The 23,190-nt window shown below is 40.4% G+C and overlaps 1 protein-coding gene and 1 long non-coding RNA gene across 8 annotated transcripts in view; one reads left to right on the top strand and one right to left on the bottom strand.

Moving 5' to 3' along the window:
• LOC123573606 (uncharacterized) overlaps positions 1–23,190 on the top strand; it is a 78,369-nt gene that overhangs the window by 35,462 nt on the left and 19,717 nt on the right. The gene's annotated exons all lie outside the window — the stretch shown is intronic.
• CYP2U1 (cytochrome P450 family 2 subfamily U member 1) lies at positions 244–21,922 on the bottom strand. Of its 7 annotated transcripts, none has more exons than XR_012434999.1 (7): positions 21,377–21,922; positions 16,931–16,989; positions 8,093–8,728; positions 6,167–6,328; positions 4,198–4,365; positions 3,086–3,463; positions 244–2,528 (listed from the first exon to the last, which is right to left on the bottom strand). XR_012434999.1 is itself a non-coding variant. In XM_074040266.1 (7 exons), exons 2-6 carry the CDS (start codon positions 16,986–16,988, stop codon positions 3,285–3,287), a joined length of 1,203 nt encoding a protein of 400 aa, XP_073896367.1. In that variant the 5' UTR covers position 16,989; positions 21,377–21,922; the 3' UTR covers positions 244–2,528; positions 3,263–3,284. The 7 variants fall into 7 exon arrangements, 5 of the variants coding, with proteins under 5 accessions (XP_073896367.1, XP_073896366.1, XP_005555686.2 ...); XM_074040266.1 differs by having other exon boundaries at positions 3,263–3,463; XR_006698261.2 differs by lacking the exon at positions 16,931–16,989.

The raw sequence follows: 23,190 nt of genomic DNA, 5'->3' as shown, positions 1-23,190 counted from the left end.
CTCAACTCATGCTGGGCTTCCACAGGGAATATAAGACACCTGGGCGGTGATGCAGTCCTCTAAGAACTTCACTCCGCAGGGAAATTTTAAAAGAATTACCCTTGTTTCTAAGGACCATGCTTACATTCTATTGTGAACATCTGTCTTTGGAGGCCTATTTTCTTTTTTCATTAACTTGACATCTGGAAAACAAAATTTTGTATAGCAATTAAAACACAACAAAAAAAAACCCAGACATGACACTTTCTCAGTTAAAATAGTTTAATAAAAGCATCAAAACTGTGCTAAAGATGAGAACCAAAAATGAGATATTAGGTAGACTTATAAAACAAAGTACAGTTTTTCATTTCAAATAAACCATGATGTGCAAAATTGTAAAATGTCAATATGTCTGAGAAAAGCATTAACAGTCCTTTTAGCAATTTATATGTAAAGATTTTTTAAAGTGCTATAGCTTAAGGCATTATATTTTAAAGTTTAATAAACATCTAATTTCAACATCTCTCCAAGAACAGACTTCTTCTCAAGTAAGCTATAAACTCTTTGGTTAGGAATATTGAAAATGCCTGTAGAATTTAAGGAGTAATACACTTGTTAATGCTGAGTTATTAGTACGATTCAAAAGCATATGAATTCCATATCAAGAACAAACTGTCCTGCCCAAGGTGCATTGTAATCCACACTGTATCATCTCATCTAAAAATCTATACAGCAGCCGCCCCATCCACTCAGTTCCTCTGCAGTTAGGCTATTAGCTTTTCTTTTTCAAAAAGCAAAAATTCTTAAGACACCTAAAAATTAGCCTGTATTTCATTTATCTATATTGAAAGTGCTTAATAATATTTTTAAAAAGGAAAAGAGCAGTATGGTAGATAAAGAATGTAGAGTCAAAAATCAGTCAATTATTTTAAAATATCTTTTCTTCTTCCTCTGATTGTTTTGATTAAGCAGATATTATTTTCATTTTTTGAGCTTGCAAAAGTTTGCCTAGGCATGTGCTAAATCAAAGGAAAATCTAGCCTCATGTTCACAATTGCCCTGGAATGCCATTCCCAGACTGAGATCTAACTACACAGAGTATGGCTAACGGCAGATGAAGTCAGAGGCTGGGGAGATCTGGTATCTCCATTTATCTGGAAAACAGAGCAAAGAAGGATGATCAGTCACAGGAGGCCAGTCAGACAGAAGTGTTTAAGTTCAGGGTTTCATCTTTCGTTTAATTCCCGAAGTAACAACCATTCTGGATCTTTTCTCGCCCTCTTCTCTATCAGTAGGAACAGCAGTAGCTGCTTCTCTCCTTTAGGAAAGTGAATGAGAGGTCCCTGGATATGGCCCAGTCTTCAGGTGGTGGGAGCTTACATTCTGTTAGATATAAACAGCTAAGGCATCATTCTAAGTTTGTTTAAAATGGTTGTTTGAAATGATAAACACAAAAGTCCGGTGATTTTTTAAAAACTGGCTTTAATGGACATTAACAAATAACATACACTGATTTATCACCTTTAAACAACAAAAATATGACTTGTAATTATTCAAATAAGGTAGGATTTTTCTCTTAAGTACACTTCTTAAAAGTCCTTCACAAGATGACTGGGCATCCACTAAGACCAAGGCACTGTGAGGGAGGCAAACAGCATGACATCCTGACCTCAAGGAGCTCAGCCTGGGATGGAGACGGACACACACAACTCCAGCATGAGGCCAAGGGGTAGCCTGTTATGGGATCAAGTGGTGGCAGAATCAAGAAGTGATTCTGAAAGTGTTCTTTAGTCACAGAGACCAGTAGGTTTGAAACCCAGTGATGTTACTTTTTAACTTTGTGCCTTACCTTCTCTAAGCCTCAGCGTCATCCACTACAGTATGCCACCCTCTTAATAGAATTTCTGTAAGAATTACAGAAATATACAAGTAAAGGATTAAGTGTAGAGCCAGCATGAGGAAAGGTTCAGGAATATGGTTGCTCATATTACTACTATGCTTGCTTCTGTACATGGAGCACTGTGGGAGAATAAAAGAAAGGGGTGGTCATTCTTTGGAGCATGTTCTCACTGGGGGAAATCCTGGCATCTTGAGCAGGACAATTCTTCACTGTATAGGACTACCTTGACATTTAGCTTCCTGGTCCCATGGCAGCAGAAGGCCAGTAGCACCCCCATCATTATGATAACCAAGAAACAAACCCACACATTTCCAAACTCCTGCTGAAGGGGTTACCACCCCTGCTGAAAACTGCTCTTCCAGAGGAACCTTCTACATTTAGAAGCAATTTAGTTCTCTTAATAAAAAGAGAGTGAATTCTTTGAGAGTGTATTCAAGGATCAGATACATTGGGCCTGGTGGCAGGGAGGCTAGGACAGGAATGTTCAGTATAGTTTGAAAGCAGAATCCTTTCCTGATGAGTCCCAGCATCAAAATCCCCAAGCTCACCATTCAGGCCTTAAGTAAAAAGGCCGAGCTGCATCTTTGCAAATAACTCAGTAGAAAGGAATTCTGCCATGAAGCTACTTCTTTAGCAAGGCTTACTGCTCCTGTAGTTGAAATAGAAGGTAGACATATAAATTTATACAATAATCCTACAAGGGATTTTTTAAAATTATAATTTCTTTTTTCCTCAATATACATGACAGAGCCCACTTCATCCCACATCTACAAAAAGTAAAAACTAAAATCATAAACAAAAAGATAATAACAGAACAAGCCCAAAGAAGCTGGCATAGAATCTGTGCTGAGAAAAGTTCTCCCCCATTATAACCTAAATCCACACCCATCTCTGACAAAGCATTACAGGCTGAACACCACTTTCATGTTGTCACAGGTCTTTAAAAGCCAGCTGATAGATCTTCTCCTGAATATCTTCTCCAGAGCTTAACAGCATTTTAGAGATACCAGAAAAGATGTAAGGCATTTGACCATCATTAGTGCTGAGAGGTAGAGAGAAGCCAAGTTTTATTACTCTCATTTTACATATGGGATGTCTGAGGCACTGAGAAATGAGAAGATCGGCCCATTGGTGGAAGCCACTGCAAGTAAAATCCAGATCTCCTGTTTCCTAGGTACTTTGGTTTCTATTCCCCAAATCACAGACCTGCATGACTAAAATGGCTGAAGCATCCTGCTGAGGAATCCTCCAAGATGAAAGCTCCCAGTATGCTTTACCCTCCTTCTGATCTCTCTGAGCCCAACCTGGATCCACTGAGTTGCTGGATTCACTGTCCCTTGCAGTAGAAAGAATCTGCTTAGAAAGATTTATATATCTTTTTACCATCTCTTCTTGGAGATGCTCTTCATCTCCTTGAAATAGTTATATTAAATGGATGTGGGGCTAAAGTTAGACCAAATCTTCCAGTCAGGAGGGGCTTCTTAGAATCCTTAGGTAAAGCAAATGCGAAACTCTGCATTAGGCTCACAAACATTAGGAATAATTCCATCTTTGCCAGTTGTTCTCCCATACACACCCGCTTCCCTAAAAATGAGATCAGAAAAAAATGAAGGATTATAACACCATTCCTTCTCCTGTTTCAAAAAGTACAAATTTATAGGAAATATCTAAATTGAGTATTCTAAATGCAGATGGAGTTTTTAAATCAAATTGCCATTTATACTACATAGCCTCCCACAGCATATGCTGATCAGAATTTTTACATATCAAATACACATTTTAACTCCTACTCATAAAGACCTATCCTCATTCTAGACAGGAACTAGAGACGGATCCAATGTGGCAGCTACCCTGTCTCTTCTGTGCCTACTTGCCTCTTTCCTTCACTTTTACCTGGAAGATTAAGGCAAAAAAAATTCAGATTAAGCATCCCTAGAGCCTCCCTTTTTCCACAGAAAGAATCCTATGTTCCTAATCTAGGAACCTAAAAGAGGAACTGTTGAGATTAGAGAACCCATCCTCTCACCCACCAGACCAGATCAAAAATTGCTCTTAACTTCAGTAGCTCTCTGGGACCCCCCAAAATTACCTGATCAGCCCTGAAAGTAAAATTTCTAATCAAATTTAGAGATTTAAAACCAACTGCTTTATTAAAATCTGAAGTGAACATAGAGGAGATGCCTTATCTAAATTATTGATCCCTTCTCTTACATTAACTTGCCAAGAAATAAACATTTTTAAAACAACATGAAATAATAAAATATTATTTTAGTTCTACTTCTTTTAAAAATTACACAGTTTAAAAAAGTGTAACTGACCTATCCCAAAAGGAATAAAGGTTTCTTTTTTAATTAGTTGTCCTTGGTCATCCAGAAATCGATTAGGGTAGAAATCCTCCGGTTTCTCCCAAATGGCTGGGTCTCTATGTACTGACCACAGGTTGGGTAAGATCAATGTGCCTTTAGGAATGGTATACCCTTGGAGCACTAAAACAAAAGACAACATATGGGTGTTATTCAGTATGCTTTTACTAGTAGTTCTCCCTAAACATCATTATCTGGAAAAAAAAAAATGTAGTTATATACCTAGCACTTTAATTGGCTGAGACCAAACTGTGAGGTACTTGAGGGCAGGGATATGATCTTGTCAACTGGCATCCCTCTCCCTGCACCATCCCAGGGCCCACCTGAGACAGGGAGCAGGCAATGTTGCAATGAATGCTGAATTAATACATAAAACCATAAAAACATTACAATGAAGATAAAACACTAAAACAAAAACAATAGGGCATTTCAAGTAAACTTTCCCTAAAAATTAAAATTCCCAATATGTATAAAACTTAGTTTACAGGGTCATTTATGTACAACAATGTAGTGAGGAGGTAAACTAAGATAAAGAGATACACAGGGAAGCCAACCCTGGCTTTTACTAGCTGACAAGTCAATATGCACTTTAAACAATGCCCAAAAGATACTATAAACACGGTCTATCTAACTTGTACCAAAAAAAAAAAAAAAAACCTGTTAAGTGATCCAATGTCATTTATAAGCAATGGCATGCTATAACTGTCTTAAAACTAAATCAAGCCCATTACACTATGGGCTGACCCCAGAGGTAAATTCCTTGTTAATAGGGATGTTTAAAGAGAGTCTGGACATGACCAAATAGACATATTTCACTGTAGGTGAGAGGCTGAAACAGGTGACTTTAGAATAAGATGGGCTTTTCTATTCTTTTTTTTTTTTTGAGACAGGCTGTCTCACTCTGTCGCCCAGGCTGAAGTGCAGAAGTGCAGTGGCATGACCTTGGCTCACCGCAACCTCTGCCTCCGGGTTCAAGTGATTCGTCTCCTGCCTCAGCTCCTGAGTAGCTGGGACTACAGGAGTGTGCCACCACGCCCCGTTAATTTTTGTATTTTTAGTAGAAATGGGTTTTTGCCATGTTGGCTAGGCTTGTTTTCAACTCCTGGCCTCAAGTGATCCACCCTCCTGAGCCTCCCAAAGTGCTGGAATTACAGGTGTGAGCCACTGCGCCTGACCTTTTTTTTTTTTTTTTTTTTTTTTGAGACAGAGTCTTGCTCTGTCACCCGGGCTAGAGTGTAATGGCACAATCTCAGCTCACTGCAACCTCCCAGGTCCAAGCGATTCTCCTGCCTCAGCCTCCTGAGTAGCTGGGACTACAGTTGTGCACCACCATGCCTGGCTAATTTCTGTATTTTTGGTAGGGATGGGGTTTCATCATCTTGTCCAGGCTGGTCTCGAACTCATGACCTCAAGTGATCCGCCTACCTCGGCCTCCCAAAATTCTGGGATTACAGGTGTTGGCCACCATGCCCAGCCTTCTAATTATTTAATATTTATGCTTCAGCTGCAGAATTTTAAAAGTTGAAGTAAGGTAATTTTCAGGCAAAATCCTTAATCCACATTTAGATTAGCTCTTCTGACCTCCATGAAAAGGAGGGAGAGTTGCCTTTGTCAATTCTGGAGCTTTTTCTGCCAACATAGCCAATTTAAATTTCGACATTATTTGTTTTGCCAGTATAAGTGTGCATGTTCTGAAGGCTATAGAGCTACTAGTAAAACTAAGCAGTGGTAGAATTCTAGTACAACCAGTGATGCACAGCAGAGGGCTGAACATTCCCTAGACATTTTATTATCTAGGACACAATACTAAATCTTTAGAAGGATCAAGCTAGACAACAGTCACCACACCCCTCACCTCAACTACCCTGGATTAGAGGGCCCTGCTTCCCTCACGGGCATTCAAAGAGGAAGACCCTGGACTTGCCTGTGTTCCCTGAGGTCATATGAGGAATGGCAAGCGGAACCACCACAGTTAGCCTCTGCACTTCCATGATGGTGGCTTCTGTGTAGGGCATCTGGGCCTTGTCCGTGAGGGAAGGAGCTCGGTTGGCACCAATGACCCTTTCAATTTCTTCATGAACCTTCTCTATGTAAAAAGGGAAGAATAAACCAGAAGATAAGCGTGGGAGAGAGTTGAACCTGCCCTCCTCTGCATACTTTCCATCACCGCTAATACCTAACTGGTCAGTTAGCAGTTCAGGCCTGACTCTGCCTCAGTAAAGGTGAAGCATTTGTCAGACATTTCAAGTAGAGACAGCTAGCCCCAGGGTACCTGTGCTACCCTGTGACTTAGAAGTAGGATAGTAACATACAGAGGGGCCAAAGAGAAAGCACTCTGGATTCAGGAGCATCCTAAGTCATACTCTCATATGAACATGGGATTGACTCTCTAAGTAGACTGAGACAACATGTGATAGCCTAAGGTGGCCCCCAATATTCCCTGTTCTTGTGGTTTATATCCTTGTGCAGTCCCCTCCTACTCTGTACCAAGTTGGTCTATGTGACCAAGAGACTAAGGGTGAAGTGAGGACATGTCACTTCTGAGATCAGATTATAAAAGACACTGTGGCTCCTCATCTTTGCCACTCTCTCTCTCTCTCAGGTTGCTCAGTTTTGGGGAAGTGAAGCAGCTTTATGGAAGGGTCAGAGTGGTAAGGAACTTGGCCAACAGTCATATGGATAGCCACCCTGGACCTGGATTCTTTAGTCTCAGTCAAGTCTGCAGACCCAGCCAACATCTTAACTCTAACTTCATGAGAAACCCTAAACTGGAAGTCATTCCTGGATTCTTGACCCTCAGAAACTGGGAGATAATACATGGTGGTGGTTTTTGTAAAGCTAGCAAATTTTGGGGTAGTTTGCTACCCAGCAATAATTAACTAATACAGGTAGGTATAATCACATCTATAGTAGGCAGAATAAGGGCCCATACATGTACACACCCCAATGCCCTGGAGTCTGTAAACATAATACCTTACATGGCAAAAGGGACTAAACTGATGTAATTAAAGACATAGAGATGGGAAGATTATCCTGGGTCACTTGGGTGTGCCCAATCTAAGAACATGGGTTTTTAAGTCAGATAACCTTTCCCAGTTGAGTTCAGAGTCAGAGAAAGATGTGACTATGAACGAATGGTCAGAGAGATGCAACACTGCTGCCTTCAATGACAGAAGGAGGAAGCCATGAGCTGTGGAAGCCAAAAACAGCAAGGAAATTGATTCTTCTTTAGACCCTCCAGAAAGGAATGCAGCCCTGTCAACGTCCTGATTTTCAGCCCAATGAGACATATATGAGACTTACAATGTATAGAACTCTTAAGAAACTTGTGTTGTTTTAAGCCACTCAGTTTGTGGTAATTTGTTATAACAGCAACAGAAACTAATAATACACCATCCTCCCTGTATTCTTCTACTCTGAACTGCCATGGACTTTCAGTATCTATTGGGAATGAGGTGGTAGAACTAGCTGTGTGACCTTGTGAAAGTCACACAACTTCTCTGAGCCTTTGTTCTCCAATTTCAAAAAAACAAGATATGTTCAGATCAGCATTATGATTCCCTTCAGCTCTAGAATGTTCTTCTCTAAAGGTCTTTCACGATCATATATTTCACACAGAATCAAACCCATAGAGATTTAAGCAGGGGTAAGCAAGTTATGACCTCAGTGCTACTATCTAGAAACTTGGGTTTCACTGTTAACATCTTACCAACTCCCTGTGAGTTGCAAGTATTTGTTTGCCAGCCTGAAGACACTGCTCAGTGTTAGGAGCCACCAGATCACTGAGGTTGCTAATCCTGATTTAAATTACCTGGTTTTGCCATGAACAAAGGAAACACCTATTAATTACCTTGTACATCGGGGTTCAGTGACATATACAGCAGGCACCAAAGCAAAGAGTTAGTTGTGGTATCAGTCCCAGCAATGAACAGATCCCCAATGATATAAAATAGGTATTCTTCATCAAAACTGCTGTTACTATTATTTTTCCTCTCCTCTTCCATGTGGAGAAGGTACATGTCTATGAAGTCCTGAGGGTTCTCTCTATCCAGAGACTCTTGATGGTCTTTGATGATTTTTTTAAGGAAACTGGTTATATCCTTTTCAATTTGTCTTAATTCCTTAAATGGTCCAAAGGGAAGGTAATAAAGCCAAGGGCATATGTTGACCATGAGTACTTGACTGTTCAGACAGATTTCTAGCCCTCGTGACATAAAACCAAGCATTTTCTTGAACTCACTATTGGTGTAATCAAAGCGCTGGCCAAAGCACAAGGAGCAAATGATGTTAGAGACGGCATTGCTGATGATGGAGAAAGGGCAGAAGGGGTCTTCTCCATGCTTTTGCATTTCTGTTTTCACATATTTGAACTCCTCAATAATCTTGGGCTCCAAGCTAAGTTTTCCCAACCCAAAATGACGAAGAGTTGAATGAGAGAACTTCCTTTGTTGTCTCCAGATGGGACCATAATGTGCAAACACAACCCCTGCAAAGGGACACCAAGAAAGGAAGATGAGAAACAGCATTCCTGATAACACTAAACAGACCTACCATGGAGTGCATTCTGTATTTTTCAAGTCACTTATGGAAAACTCCTCATATATAGATAAAGACCACTAGTCAAGAAAAATGATTGGCAAAATTTAGTTATCAAGATAGTATGTGTTTCTAATAACAAAAATCATATCTAATTAAATTAGGAGAATTTGCTCTAAAGCTTATTATTATAGATAGTAACTCCTGGTGAAATGAAAAGCAATGAGTTTCCTTTTCCAAAGTTAGTGTGCATTTCAAAGTATTACATTTCATAAGAGTGAATCCAGGCTTAGAAAATTTCTCAGGTGGACAGGTACAGTGGCTCTTGCCTATAATCCCAGAGATTTGGGAAGCTGAGGTGGGAGGACTGCTTGAATCCAGGAGTTCAAGACCAGCTTGGGCAACAGAACAAGACCCCATCTCTAAAAAAAAAAAAATTCGCCAGGTATGGTGGCATGCATCTGTAAGCCCCAGGTACTGAAGAGGCTAAGGTCAGAGAATCACATGAGCCCAGGGGTTGGAGGCTGCAGTCCACTATGATCATGCCACTGCACTCCAGCCTGGGTGACAGAGAAAGACCCTGCCTCTAAACAAAGAAAAAAAGACAATAAATATTTCAGGCTATATATCCCCATATTCTAAACACCTATGTTCTAAACATTCTGAACTGAAGGATAACTATAGCAACAGATTAAAATGAGGGCAGAGACCATATCTCATAGTGCTCACCATTAAAATCCAGCTTCTGGCATAGTGCTTGGTACATAGGAGAGGTTGTTAAGTATTAGCTGACTAAATGAACAGCCCAACTAGATTAGAACTATTGGACATCAAAATTTGGAATCTGATAACTGGCAGGTAATCTAAAATGTGTTATTGGCAGCAGCCCTGATTTTAAAACATATGAACATGTTAAGGTCATCCACAACTACATCCTATTTGATTTTCACTTATACATCCCACCATCAAACCCCACAAAATTGCTCCCAGATATATCAGATTGTTCTCAAATATTCCTTGTTTTCTGTCACCTATTTCATCCTATTTTCCATGGTATACTCTATCATTTTGGCTAGCTCTTCTTCCTTCCCACATTACTTCTGAATTCTTACTATGTGCCAGGCATGGGGGTGCAGTAGATACAGCTGCAAATGAAATAAAGACCCTGCTCTGTGGTTAAATTTTCTCATATCCCTACAAAATGTCTTTCAATGTAAACATCCACGCAGTCAAACGTATCAGACAATTTATCAGTTCCACTTTCCTTGTTGGAATCTTCCAAATGTCTGCTCAAATCTGCAGTGGTTGCTCTGTAGGCCTTTGGTTCAGGTGCTATGACTTCTATTAGTCATTATTTGGGAATTTTCTTAGACTCTTCTGTATCAGAACCCATTTCCTGAATTATATTTCTTCCTCTTTGTTTTACTCCCTCATTTTGCTGAAGCACATCCTCTAGTAGCTTCTGAGAAAGGATGCATGGGAGGCGAATTTCTAAAGATTACGCGTGATTATTTATTCTACCATTGGACTTCCTCAGAATTTTAAAGACATTGCTAAGACTGGACTGACTGATGAGTCATAAGATATGTACATATTCAGTATGACTAGATATTGCGGATTACTCTCTGAAGTGGAGAGTACTCTGAAAGTGTATTCATAGAAGTGTTTAAATGTTCTCATTTGTTCAGAATAGTTGCCCTCACTTGATACTTGTCAATGTTTTTAGTTTTGTCAACAGAAGCCTGGAACGTATCTCATGTGATTTTTATTTGCATTTCTCTGATTGTTACCAGTGGGTCAGAGCAGCTTTTTATATAGTTATTGGCCAGATTTCCTATTCTGTAATTTGCATTTATCTACTGTGCAATTTTTTCTTATATATTTGAAATGCATAGCAGATCTTTTATCATGTGATTTTTTTACTTTCTAAGTGGTATTTGTTAAGCAGAAGTTTTAAATATAGTTGTATTTATCAATCCTTTGATTTGTGCTGCATATCTTATTTTAGAAATCTCCTCCTACCATGGGTTCATAAACACATTCTCTATTTTCTTGTAAAAATTTTAAATTTTCACATTTAAGTTTCTGTAATCTACCTGGAATTGATATTTGTGTTAGGTATTCCTACCTATTGTGAGGTAGGAATCCAAACATTTTTTCCGTATGTAGACAACCTATTGTTCAAGTATGATTTGTCAAAGGGTCCTCACTCCACCTCACCAAACCACCAATCTGTAATGCTGTCCCTGACAAACATTTCCTTTATAGGGGTGGGCCAGTTGACAGGCTTTCTAGTTGGTTATATTGGTCTATGTATTTATTACTGTGCTCAAAGCACATTGTCTTAACTACTGTTACCTTATAATAAGATATAAATAGACTTTATTTTTATATCGAATAGGGAAGTCCCCTCTTCCCTACAAAACCTCGTTCTTTTTAAAAACTGTTTCAAAAACTTCAAAATCAATTTCTCAAACTTATTTAGGGATTTGGTTGGAACTGCAATTAATTTCTTTTTTTCTCTTTCTTTTTTTTTTTTTTTTTTAAAGACAGAGGTCTGGGGGATCCACGGAGCATAGGAGGTGTTTGCTGAGGTGCAGGCAGTGGGTGGAGGAGCCTAATAGGTGGTGTATGGCAGCTAAGTTGTCTCCTGGGAGGGCTTGGGTTCACCCTCAGACCCCATCCCCACCCTGAGCCTGTTTGTCTCTGGATGTGGCCACCAAGACCCCAGGAGAGGCAGAATTTCTGCTGGCAGAACCTGGCTTGGATGCCCACTTTGTAGCTTCTACGTCTCCATTCTCATGCAGATACACTTAATTTCTACATTAATTTGAAAACTGCCTTCTTTATGATGATTGAACTTGTAATCTAAGAATGAATCTAAACTTGCTTGTTTTTAAGTTTCTTTAAAAAATTGCTGGATTTTGTTTCCTAATGTAAGTTTTTAAAAAATAGTATATTCACGAATGACAATGGCTTATAAGTTTCCTTTCTCATGCTGTATGTGTCTTGAATATACTGGCCTCCTAAAGCAAGCCAGGGTGTAGTCTTTGTCTCTGAAAGAATTTGTCTAAAATTGGAACATGTTTCTCTTTTCCTTTAGGTTTATTTATAACGTTGGCAATCTGACTCATTAATCGTCAGACCTCTATCTTAATAAATAATTTAAAGCTCTACATTTGCCTCTGTCTGGGTACTACTCTAGCTGCAGTCCACCAGTCTTGTTTCCATGTATTTTCATTATTTGGTTTTAAGTAAAAAAAACAAAAACAAAAACAAAAACAAAAAAATTTCTATTTTAAGTGTTCTTTGCTACCTTACCTGGTTTATCTTATGCTGATATTTGACATTTGCTTGCTTTTTTACCCTAGTATGTGGCCAATGAAATTTCTAAATAAAGTTGAGAAGAATGTCCAAGTAATTTTGAGGAATATGTCCTCTCTCTATGTCCAATAGAGAAAGCTTGATAACGGTCAAAGCCAAATTTTCTGTATCCTTAACAAATTTTTAACTATTTGATCTCTCAACCAAATACTTATATTAAGCTATTTTGCTATAATGGTGGATTTATCAGTTTCTCTTTACAGTTCTGTAAGTTTTTGCTAAAGGTAGATAAATATCAATGTAGCTATACAGATTTATATTTATATATATGCTGTTAAATATATATTAGATGACATTGTTAGGTACATTCAAGCTTAGAATTCTATCTTCCTGTTTTTAAAATTTTTAAAAAATGGATCCATTTATCATGAATGCCCTCTTTTTCTTAACAATAAAGTATCATTTAGAGTACCTTTTGTCAAAAAAGAACCGGCTTTTCTTTTTAAAGTATTTTCTTAGTATTGTAACACCTTTTCATTTTGAACTTTTCTGTACCCTTATGTTGGGGGAATGTCTCTTTCTTGGGGAAGATAGATTATGTCTCTTAAAACAACATATAATTGGATATAAAAAATATCCATTCTGGCAAGCTGTCCTTTAGCCAGTAAGTTTAGTCCTCTTACATTTATTCTAATTACTAATTTCTAACATACTATTTTGAGATTTGTTTATCTGCTTTGCTCATTCTTTTCCCCCTTCCTTCTCATCTTCCTGTTGAGACAAACAGGGTGAATGTTCACTCTTACATTTTTAACATGCTTACTTAAAGTCTAGTTAAGCGGTTGGCAAACTACAGCCCAAAGGCCAAATCCAGCCTGCCGCCCTTGTACAGCCAGAGAGCCAAGACTAGTTTTTACATTAATAAATGGTTGAAAAAAAATCAAAAGATTATTTTGTGATATGTGAGAATCATACGAAATTTAAATCTTTCCTTTAGTGTAAAATCAAGGGGCAAAAAAGAAATTCAAATTTCATGATCTATAAATAAAGTTTAACTGGAACACAGCCAGTTCATGAGTGACATGAATTTGTTTACATATGTTCTGTGGCTGTTTTTGCATTAAAACAGCAAAATCTGCCAGGCATGGTGCCTCATGCCTGTAATCCTAGCAGGTTGGGAGGCCAAGGTAGGAGGATCGCTTGAACCTAGGAGTTCCAGACCACCTTGGTAACACAGTGAGACCCTGTCTTTACAAAATAAAAAAAAATTTAATTAGCTGGGTGTGGTGGCTCAAGCCTGTAGTTCCAGCTACTCGGGAGGCTGAGGTGAGAGGATCACTTGAGCCTGGGAGGTCAAGGCTGCAGTAAGCCGGTATCATGCCAATGAACTCCAGCCTGGGTGACACAGTGAGACTCTGTCAAAAAAAAAAAAAAAAAGAAAAAGAAAGAAAAGAAAAGAAAGAAAAGAGAAGAAAAGAAAAGGAAAGGAAAGGCAGCGTCAAGCATATAGTTGCTGCTTAGAGTGGGGGTGGGAAAACATTTTCTATGCCAAGGTCCAGGCCAAGACAGACAAACGTCTTTGTTTTCTTTTGTTGGTGGCTAGGGTTGTTGAGTGTTCTTTGTCAAACTTTCACCCAGTTGAAGCATTTCAAGAGTTCTGTCTTTGTCTAGAAACAACTTTTCATTTTGCCAGGCTGTATCTTTTCCCCACCCCCATTCTCCAGCCAAGGCCCTCCAGAGCATCTACTTACTATTTTCTGCAGGGGTGGGGTCAGTGATAAGGACCTGATCTTATTTTATGTGCATTTCACACTATCCTTCTTCTCAGTCTACTGGCTCATTTCTGTCTCCTATGATCACTGGTACCTCCAATTTCTAACCCTTTTTGAGATTCTGCATGGTAAACTAGGGGAGTAGTTCTCATTCTATCCTCTCATACTCCACTGGCATTCCCCTCTGTAGATGCTTAGGTGTAGTCATCCTCCACTCTATTAAGTCATTTGCCAATCCTATAGCCACTGTGTCTTCAGGTGTTATGGTGCAGAAATGTAGATGTGTCATTTCATTTCAATGTAGATAGAGTATGTGCTTCTGTTGAGCATCCCTCTGGTATGGTATGTGATTGTTGCGACAAAGGAGGAGTGGAAATGTCTTAACCACTCCTGAAACCAGAACTCTCCTTTTGTGTAATAAAGGCCCATAAACTATTTCCTAGGCTACCAAAGTTTAATCATTCCTCCTGTCTTTAACCATGAGCAAGTCTTCTGCTGCAGAGTATTCAGCGGCCAAGTGTTGGTGGGCCTCCTCTTTTCTTGGATAGATATGGTCTTCCACACCAGCTTTAGGATTTGATACCAATCCCACCTACCCTCTCTCTTTATTTTTATTTATTTATTTTTTTGAGATGGAGCTGCACTCTCTCACCCAGGTTGGAGTGCAGTGGCGCGATCTCAGCTCACTGCAACCTCCGCCTTCTGGGTTCAAGTGATTCTCCTGCCTCAGCCTCCTGAGTAGCTGGGACTATAGGCGCATGCCACCAAGCCCAGCTAATTTTTGTATTTTTAGTAGAGATGGGGCTTTACCATGTTGGCCAGGCTGGTCTTGAACTCCTGACCTCAGGTGATCCACCCGCCTTGGCCTCCCAAAGTGCTGGGATAACAGGCGTGAGCCACCGCGCCTGGCCCTCTCCTTATTTAATATATCACATATAACATCTCTGCTTTGTCCTCTTTATCAAAAAACATTACTTTTCCTTTGTTAGGTCCTTGATCTTACCATCTACTAACGATTTTTAAACTCCATATTTGTATTTTAGAAACATTTTGTCTACCGAAATGGCTCGGAAGCAAAAATCAGGACTCTTTTGCTTCAGAATAACAAAAATATACCCTAAAGCTAGTTCATCGAACAGGCCAGTTAGGCTATGGAATGAAACAACAGGAAGGAAAGGGTATTGCCACCTCAGGGAGTACTAAATGTCACAGAACTCTTTCTCCCTGTATCTATTTTTCCCTCCTCTCTGTCTGACTTCATTCTTTCCAACTGCAAACCAGCTTTTCAATGAAACATGAGCTATCCTGAGATGCCTATTTTCCCAGTTTCACCACCAAAAGAAAAAGCCCTCTATTTTCTAGATTCAACCTGAGAAATTCTGGGGAAGGATTCAAATGCTTCAGTAGGGTGTCCTGCGGTGATACCAACTTGAGATACCTTAAATTTATTTTGTGGCTTGAGGTTTCTAACTATGTCACGCTATTCTTATCCCAAAATTATGTAGGGTTTGATGTGTAGTTGTGAATTATTGAGTTCTGTGCCTGGCCTACAGATTAACCAGTTACAAAAAGGTTAGAAATTCTGATCAGTCCACTTTTGGTCAGTGTGTCCCTCAACTTATCACTGTGGCCAAGAAGGTAAGTTCATGTAAAGATATGGCATCTCCTGTTCAATCAACAAAAGGGATTGAGGTCAGAAATAAAGAATTCCTCAGAAGAAGCGGGTATTCTTGTCCAAGGAACAGGTGCTAGGCAGTGGAAACATAAAAATCCACTCAAACCAAATAAAGGATGGACTAAACTGACATTGATACATTCTCACAAATGGATATTATACAGCTCCTAAGAACTTTAAAGGAGGATATTTAATAATATGAAAATATGTTCATAATACTTTAAGTGATAAAAAGCAATTTTTAAAATTATGAAAATTATTCCATTTTAAGGAGGCAAATATATTTCTAAAAATACATGTATATGTAGAAAAAAGACTGGAAGGTGATACATGAAAATGTCAATACTATCTCAAAATAATGCTGATCACAGATGATTTTCAGTCCGTTTTTTCGTTTTCCTTGTTTTGTTTTCCAGTAACATATACTACTATAATAAAAATACTCAAAATACATTAAACATGAAGCAATTCTACATTGACCACATATACGTCTTTATCTACTGAACAGAGAGGGTGTCATACACTGATTACACTTACCCTTTTCTTCCATGGGATCATAGAAGTATTCCTATTAGTGGGAGAATTCAGGCCATCTCAATGTGAGTGCATAACTATTTCAAAATCAGTTCAAATACCTATTTTATTGCATACTCAGTTAACTTGTTTCCCTCATTCATTTTCAAATTCCCCAGATGAACTTTCATTTTCTGTTTATCTTCATTTCCTAATTTCATTTTGCATCTTGTTGTCCTTTGAGGTATGTATCAGACTGATCTATCCCATACTTTTAAAATTCTTCAAAATTTCGTTTTACCTTCTATTTTTATGGCTTTGCAACTTGCTTTGACTCTTGCTCCAAGTCTCCAGTGATATTATCTGAGCCATATCAGGTTTTACAAGTCAAATCAGTGTTTCTTTTTCTACTTTCATGACTAGTGTCCTACAAACATTTGTGGTAGCATAGTTGGTAAGAGCAAAAAAATGTAAAATTTACCTAATTTTTATCAACAGTGAAATAGAGAATTTGATGCCATTTTATTCATTCTATTTAGTGGAATACTGCATAATATGGTTAAAACATACCACTTTTAAATAACAAAAGCTAGTTAGAGAAAGATACTTTAAGTATCCAACATATGCAAGTTTTAGAAGAACATACCAAATAAAGCTATGTGTTATTTATGAATCTGAAGCAGATCTGAGCTGCAGATAATCAAGTTTATACTGTTCTTTGAGCTTTACTTTGAATATTTTAAAATAAAAATGTGATGTATACAAACCTTTTAGAAGAAACAGATCACATGTCTTACCCTGTTTTGTGTTGCTATAACAGAATACCACAGGCTGGGTAATTTATAAAGAACAGAGATTTATTTCTTACAGTTCTGAAGGCTGGGAAGTCCAAGAGGATAGCACTGGCATCTGGCAAGCGCCTTCATGCTGCATCATCCCATGGCAGAAGGCAGAAGTGTAAGAGAGGATGAAAGAGAGAGAGAGAGAAAGGGGGCCAAACTCATCCTTCTTATCAGAAACCCACTCCCACAATAACTAACCCACTCTGGTGATAACAGCACTAATCCATTGATGAGGGCAGAGCTCTCATAACCTAATCATCTTTTAAGTTCCTATCTCTCCACACTATTGCATTAGGGATTAAGTTTCTAATACATAAACTTTTGGGGACACCTTAGCAGCACACTTAAGAGTGAAACACTCCTCTGGTAGACTTAGCTCTGATTTTGTAGTTTTCTTTTCTTTTTGTGCTTAGGAAAAGAATCAATCAGAATGATGGACGCAGCATCTTTATGGCCTACCTAGTTTACTGTAGTTTTTATGGGCTTAAGAAGACGACCAACTTGTCTAATCATGAAATTTTGAAAAATTTAAACATAACAAATAAACTTCCTACATCTGGAACTTTCAGCAAACGTATTAAGTCAACTATTTCTAGCCTCTCTTCGCACATCACTGTTTATGAAACATACTCTTCTCTGCTATTCTCATTAACTTCAGCAGCAAAGTTCTTTCAAAAAATAATAAATATTGAATAATGTTATCGGCCTCTAATTCCTAACATAATTTCTTTTCTCTTATGGCCTACACATCTTGTTTCTGGACAATATCACATTTACTTCTTTGCTACTGGGTACAGTAGCCAAAGATGGTTTGAGCTATCCTCAAGTCTTGCTGAGCTGAGCATCTTGACTGTAGTCACAGTGACCTTTCTTCTTCAGGCTGATAATGCTGTCCCTTTCTTGATCTGGGAAGTCCACTCACAACTCATCTGCTCCTTCATCCTCTGATGATCATCTTGAAATAAATTCACACCCTCCCTTTTTATTCTTCACCCTTGAAAAAGTCCTATTTAAAAAATCCTCTGCTAGCTACATTTTCTTATTCAGATGATCTGTTCTTTATTCCAAGTTAAGTCCACAAGCATTTTCTTTATGCCACATGGTTCTTGCCTTGTATTATCTTGTCAACACCTTCTCCAGCCACTGAAATTTCTCTCATTAATTCTTTGACAGCATATTCACCCAACACATACCAGAGCAGCATTGCCTAAGAAAACCCTGTCTCTTGGGGGAATACTTGAGTTGAGATACTACTGAAGCACCAAATTGCCCCCAGGCTCCCCACTCTTTTCTAAATAGAGATTTAATAGTAAGCAGTGTCCAACTAATGCTTAGAAATGACCTTATTATAGATTCTCAACCAAACAGCCACCAAGAAGCACTCTGATAAACTGTTTTTTTAAGAATTGGAAACTATACTGTTAATATCTCAAAGAAGAAAATCTAATTCCTACCTTAAGAAATCCAGAGGAAGAGAGAGACACACAAAACAAATTATAATAAAATGTGATACGTACATCAATAGATGCTTGTATGCACAAATTCATTCATCTTTTGGTTCTCTATTCTGTGCCAAGAAGTAGGGATACAGTGGTTAACAAAAGGAACAAAATCTCTGCCCTAAAGAAACTCACATTCCATTGAGAGGTGGGGGTGGTAATAGGCTAAATACTATACTTCCCAGTGTTTAATGAGAAAAATATGAATGAGATAAAATAAGAGGTGGTACTGGGCATTGACCAATATAGCACTGAAAGGTAACAATTGGCCTGAGGGATGACAAGCAATCAGTCAAGCAAGAAGTTATTCCAGGCCCAAAGAAGACAAACATTGTACCTTGAGGCAGGCCCAGGCATGGCAGAAATCAGGTTAGTGTGTCTACAGTAGGAAGGCCAGGTTGAAATGTACAAATGAAAGGAGAACTGAAAAAGAGAAATGCAGCAGCCAGATCCTTCAGGCCACAGTAGGTCAAGTATGGAGTGGGGAGGCAATTGGTTTCAGCCAGAGAGCTACAGGGTTTGATTCATAGTTTATGTAAGAGATCCTTTTGGCTGCTCTGTGGATGCAAATCTGGAGTGGAAGCAAGCAGGTTAGTCAAGAGGCTTCTAAAGTATCAGATTAGAAATGATGGTAGCTTTAGAAAAAAAGAAAAATAAATAAATGATGGTAGCTTGGATGAGGGTGCTGGCAGTAGTGATGGAGAAAAGTAGATGGATGTAGCACATATCTACTGTAGGAGTCAATAAGACTTATGGATTGATTAGAAGAGACTGGGAAGGTCTTAAAATGAAACAATAGTATCATAGAAGTTAATCTCGTTCTGCAGGGTAGGGAAGCATCTCAGGGTACACATTCTCAGAGAGGTAACATTTAAGCCCAATCTTAAAAGCAAGTGTGAAAAAAAAGAAAAAAGTGTTGGTGAGGACGTGGAGAAATTGGGACCCCTGTGTGAATGTAAACTGGTGCACTCACTGGAAAATGGTATGATGATTCTTCAAAAAATTAAACCTAGAATTACCACATGATCAAGCAACTCCTAGGGACTCAGATATTTGTACCCTTCTATTCATAGCAGCATTATTCACAATAGCCCAAAGGCGGAGGCACAAGTGTCTATCAATGGATGAATGGGTAAACAAAATGTGGTATATACAGTCGACCCTCCACATTCATGGGTTCCACATCTGTGGGTTCCACCAACCGCAGATCAAAAAACCGCATCTGTACTGAATGTGTAGACTTTTTTTCTTGTCATTCCTTAAACAATACAGTATAACAACTATCTACAAAGCATTTATATTGTAGTAGGTATTATAAATAATCTAGAGACGATTTAAAGTATCCAAGATCCCTATGCATAGGCTATATGCAAATACTACACCATTTTATATCAGGGACTTGAGCATCCTAGGGTTTTGTTATTCGCAGGAGGTCCTGGAAGGAATCCCCTACAGATAAGGAGGGATGATTGTACATATGATGGAATATTATTCAGTCTTCAAAAGAAAATTTTCACACATGCTACAACATGGATGAACTCTAAGACATTATGCTAAGGATTTTAAATGAGTAGAGATAAAGATCATAATACTTCAAATGCCCCACTGAAAAACAAATGTCACAGTTCACACCTCATCCACTGCATGCTTTCATAATACTGCTTCTACCTAGAATTCTCTTCTGAGCTCATGGCTGCCTGGAGAAAACCTACCTGCTTTTCTTTTCTTTTTTAAAAATTGTGGTGAAATACATATAAAATTTACCATCTTAACCATTTTTAAGTGCACACCTTAATGGCATAAGGTACTTTCACACTGTTGTGCAACCACTGCTACTGTCCAGCCACAGAACTTTTTCATCTTGCAAAACTGAGACTTTCTGTCTCTATGAATTTCACTATGCTAGGAGGCACCTCATATAAGTGGATCATACAATATTTGTCTTTTTCGTTTAAAATCCTGATGCAAAACTCTGGCTTTATCAGATTCTGAAAAGCCTAGATCTCTCTTTGCCATTTCATAAGGACAGGAAATAGCATTCATTTATTTAATAGATACTTGAGCTCCTACTATGTTTCAGGCAGTAATGACTCTGTCCTCCTAAATGTCAGAACAGTGGTGAAGACTGACATCCAGGCCCAAGGTCACAAAGTTATGTAGCTTCAGTTTTGAAAAGTGCAGTGAAGGAAAAGTGCTTGGGTAAGGGACCTAGTTCTAATAAGGGAGCCTACCCTACTTGGAGAGACTGTGAGAAAAGGCTTCCCCGAGGAAAAGGCATTTAACACCTGACTGATGGATAGGAGTGACTCAGAAAAGAAGTCAGAGACCTAAGCCAGCCAATAAGACAAAGGGGGACGGTAGAGACAGGTTAGATTGGACATTTTATTGCAGCAGATAACACGTTTTCCAACCCGCAAAAATGTCCAATTTAGACTCCCATACGCAGGAATCAGAGGCTATGAACCAGCGCCTGAGATTTGGTAATAGGCTTCTACCGTGTTTTCTGGACTTTTTATCTTATTGGAAAATATCTTAAATTCTTGCATTTGAAACTCACAAGGTAAAAAGAACATCCTTCCCTCTTTCTAACATGGGGGCCAAAGTTTCTCTCCGAGGTCACAGCTGGTGGAAGGGAAGACTACTTTTGGAAAGATGGAACCTGGCTTGCCACCTTGTCCTCCCGCTATCCCTATTATTCTCCTGCAACCTCCGGATGACTTTTCTACTTCTGATCTTGGAGTATGAACAAGTCACGCGTCCGTCACTACTTGATGGGATCTTAAAGGCATCAGGAAGGAGAGGCGCCGCAGCCAGCAACACCTGTTAGTTCAGGATGCAGGTGTGAGGCAGGCTGGGGGCGCGCGGCCGGAAGGGGCACAGGAACTGCAGACCCCGCGCACCTGGAGACTCATCCGCTGCATCCGCATACCCACAGCCCACAGCCCACGCCCCACGCCCCCCGCTCCCGCTCACCCTTCTCCTTGGTTACAATGGAGATGAGCGGCACCCGCGGGCGGTCGCTGAAGACCTCGGCCTGCTGCACCAGCGCCTCGCGCACGCTGTGGAAGTCGCTGAGGACCACCACCAGGTAGTGGCCGATAAAGAAGCTGAAGATGCTGCCGTACACACGGGCTAGGTGAGCCAGGAGCACCTGCGGGCCGACGACCGAGGGATCAATCCCTGCGGCCCTGGTCCTGCTGCTCAGCCAGCTCCGCCGCCGGAGGAAGGGAGGCAGCAGCACGTGACCGAAGTTGCCCACCAGGGGCCAGGGCGTGGGCCCGGGCGGGATGCCCCGCGCCCGGCGACGCCGCAGCCAGCTCCAGCCCAGCACCGCTACGAGGCCGCACAACAGCAGCGCGTCCCCACTCGGGTCCATCCGCAACAGCCCCAGAGGCGCACGCAGGAGGCGCGCGGGCCAGGGCGGGTCCTCGGCGGGGGGCTGCGGCGGCCCCGGAGAGGACATGGTCGGGGCGCTGGCGGCCTCGGGTTCCCCTTGCTGCCTGGAGGAGACGCGCACGCAGCTGCCTGCCCCGCGGCGTCAGTGTCTTGCTGTGCCCTGGAAGGTCGGGGGCGGGCAGGGGCCGTAGAAGCGCGCCCGGATTGGCTGTGCCGCGCGCATTCTCCCCGCCGCCTCCATTCAGTGACGCCGGGGCGGAACCTGGAGACGCGCGGGCTGCCTGGCGGAGGGGGTTGGCGGGCGAGCGGGTGCGGAACCTGAAGTTTGCCCCGAAGTCCCGTTACGCCCCTTTGTTGGGTCGGGTCTGGTGGTGACTGTCCCTGAAACTGGGATGCTGGCAACACAACCTTGCGCTCTGATTGGCTCTTGGATTCGCTTGTGTCATTCGTTTGTGATTATCACTCGTTTGTCAGTTGACAAACGCAAACGCGTAGTTACGAAGTGCATAAACCGTGCTAGGATCTGTGCTGAGTGCGGGAAACTGGTGAGCAGGCCAGTGAGATAGCTCGGCCTTAGCACCTATACCCTGAGCTGGGAGAATGGGGTCAACGCCATATTCCCGCAGGTTTCGGTGTAGTTCTTTATCCAAACCGGGATTCGCAGCACCCTTTTCTCCACGCAGAGGCAGCAGGATGCTGGGAAGCCATGGAATGCAGAATCTGTGGGTGTCGGCTCGGCAGCCGACGCTGCGGAAGGGATGATGGCGGGAGTGGGGGAAGCGAGGGGTGGGCAGCGAGGCAGGAGTCACGTTCTGAGAACTTGCCCTGGGCTAGAAAACTTCTATGCGGAGAGCGAAAGCTGTGTCCATTCCTGCGTGTGGCCTGGGTGCAGCAGAAAATGTACTTAAATCCAGAAATAGCGAAACCAGAATTTGCTTGGGGGATTTAAGTAGCCAGAAATATAAAAAGAAAACCGGTTGAGGGAAGGGTGGCAATATTATTGGTGTTAGACAACACTTGAAAGGCTAAGGTTGAAATATTGGATATGAATTGTATAATACTTTAAAAACAAAGTCTTACTTTATTTAATCTTCCCAGATAATGGCTTTCCTGATAAGGGCTTCCCTTTCTGTCTTGTTTAGGCCAAATCCTGTAGTTTCTGTTCAAGTTGGGTTGAGCATAGAACTGTCTGTACTGGGCCATTTTTCTAGCCTTTTCATTTTTCTCCATACATGAAAAGTTTGAACACCATGCTGTACCTATAAAAATGTGACCAAATAAAGCATAGTGAATCCTCTAAATAAATACATGATTCATTTTATTTTTCTATAAACAAGTGATGCCAGTAGGATGTTAAATTTCAAGTCCACTCTGTTCTCATATTCTTTTTG

Source organism: Macaca fascicularis, chromosome 5 (genome assembly GCF_037993035.2).
Source record: "Macaca fascicularis isolate 582-1 chromosome 5, T2T-MFA8v1.1".
NCBI lineage: Eukaryota > Metazoa > Chordata > Mammalia > Primates > Cercopithecidae > Macaca > Macaca fascicularis.
This window is presented reverse-complemented; position numbering and strand designations above follow the sequence as displayed.

Excerpts from the sequence above, each read along its gene's own strand:
- CYP2U1 (XM_045392724.2), bottom strand. The coding sequence starts at position 21,866 with ATGTCCTCTCCGGGGCCGCCGCAGCCCCCCGCCGAGGACCCGCCCTGG. Across the intron at positions 6,329-8,092 it reads ACTGAACCCCGATGTACAAG|AGAAGGTTCATGAAGAAATT; the intron begins GTAATTAATAGG and ends CTTTTTACATAG. Across the intron at positions 4,366-6,166 it reads TATGACCTCAGGGAACACAG|TGCTCCAAGGGTATACCATT; the intron begins GCAAGTCCAGGG and ends CTTTTGTTTTAG.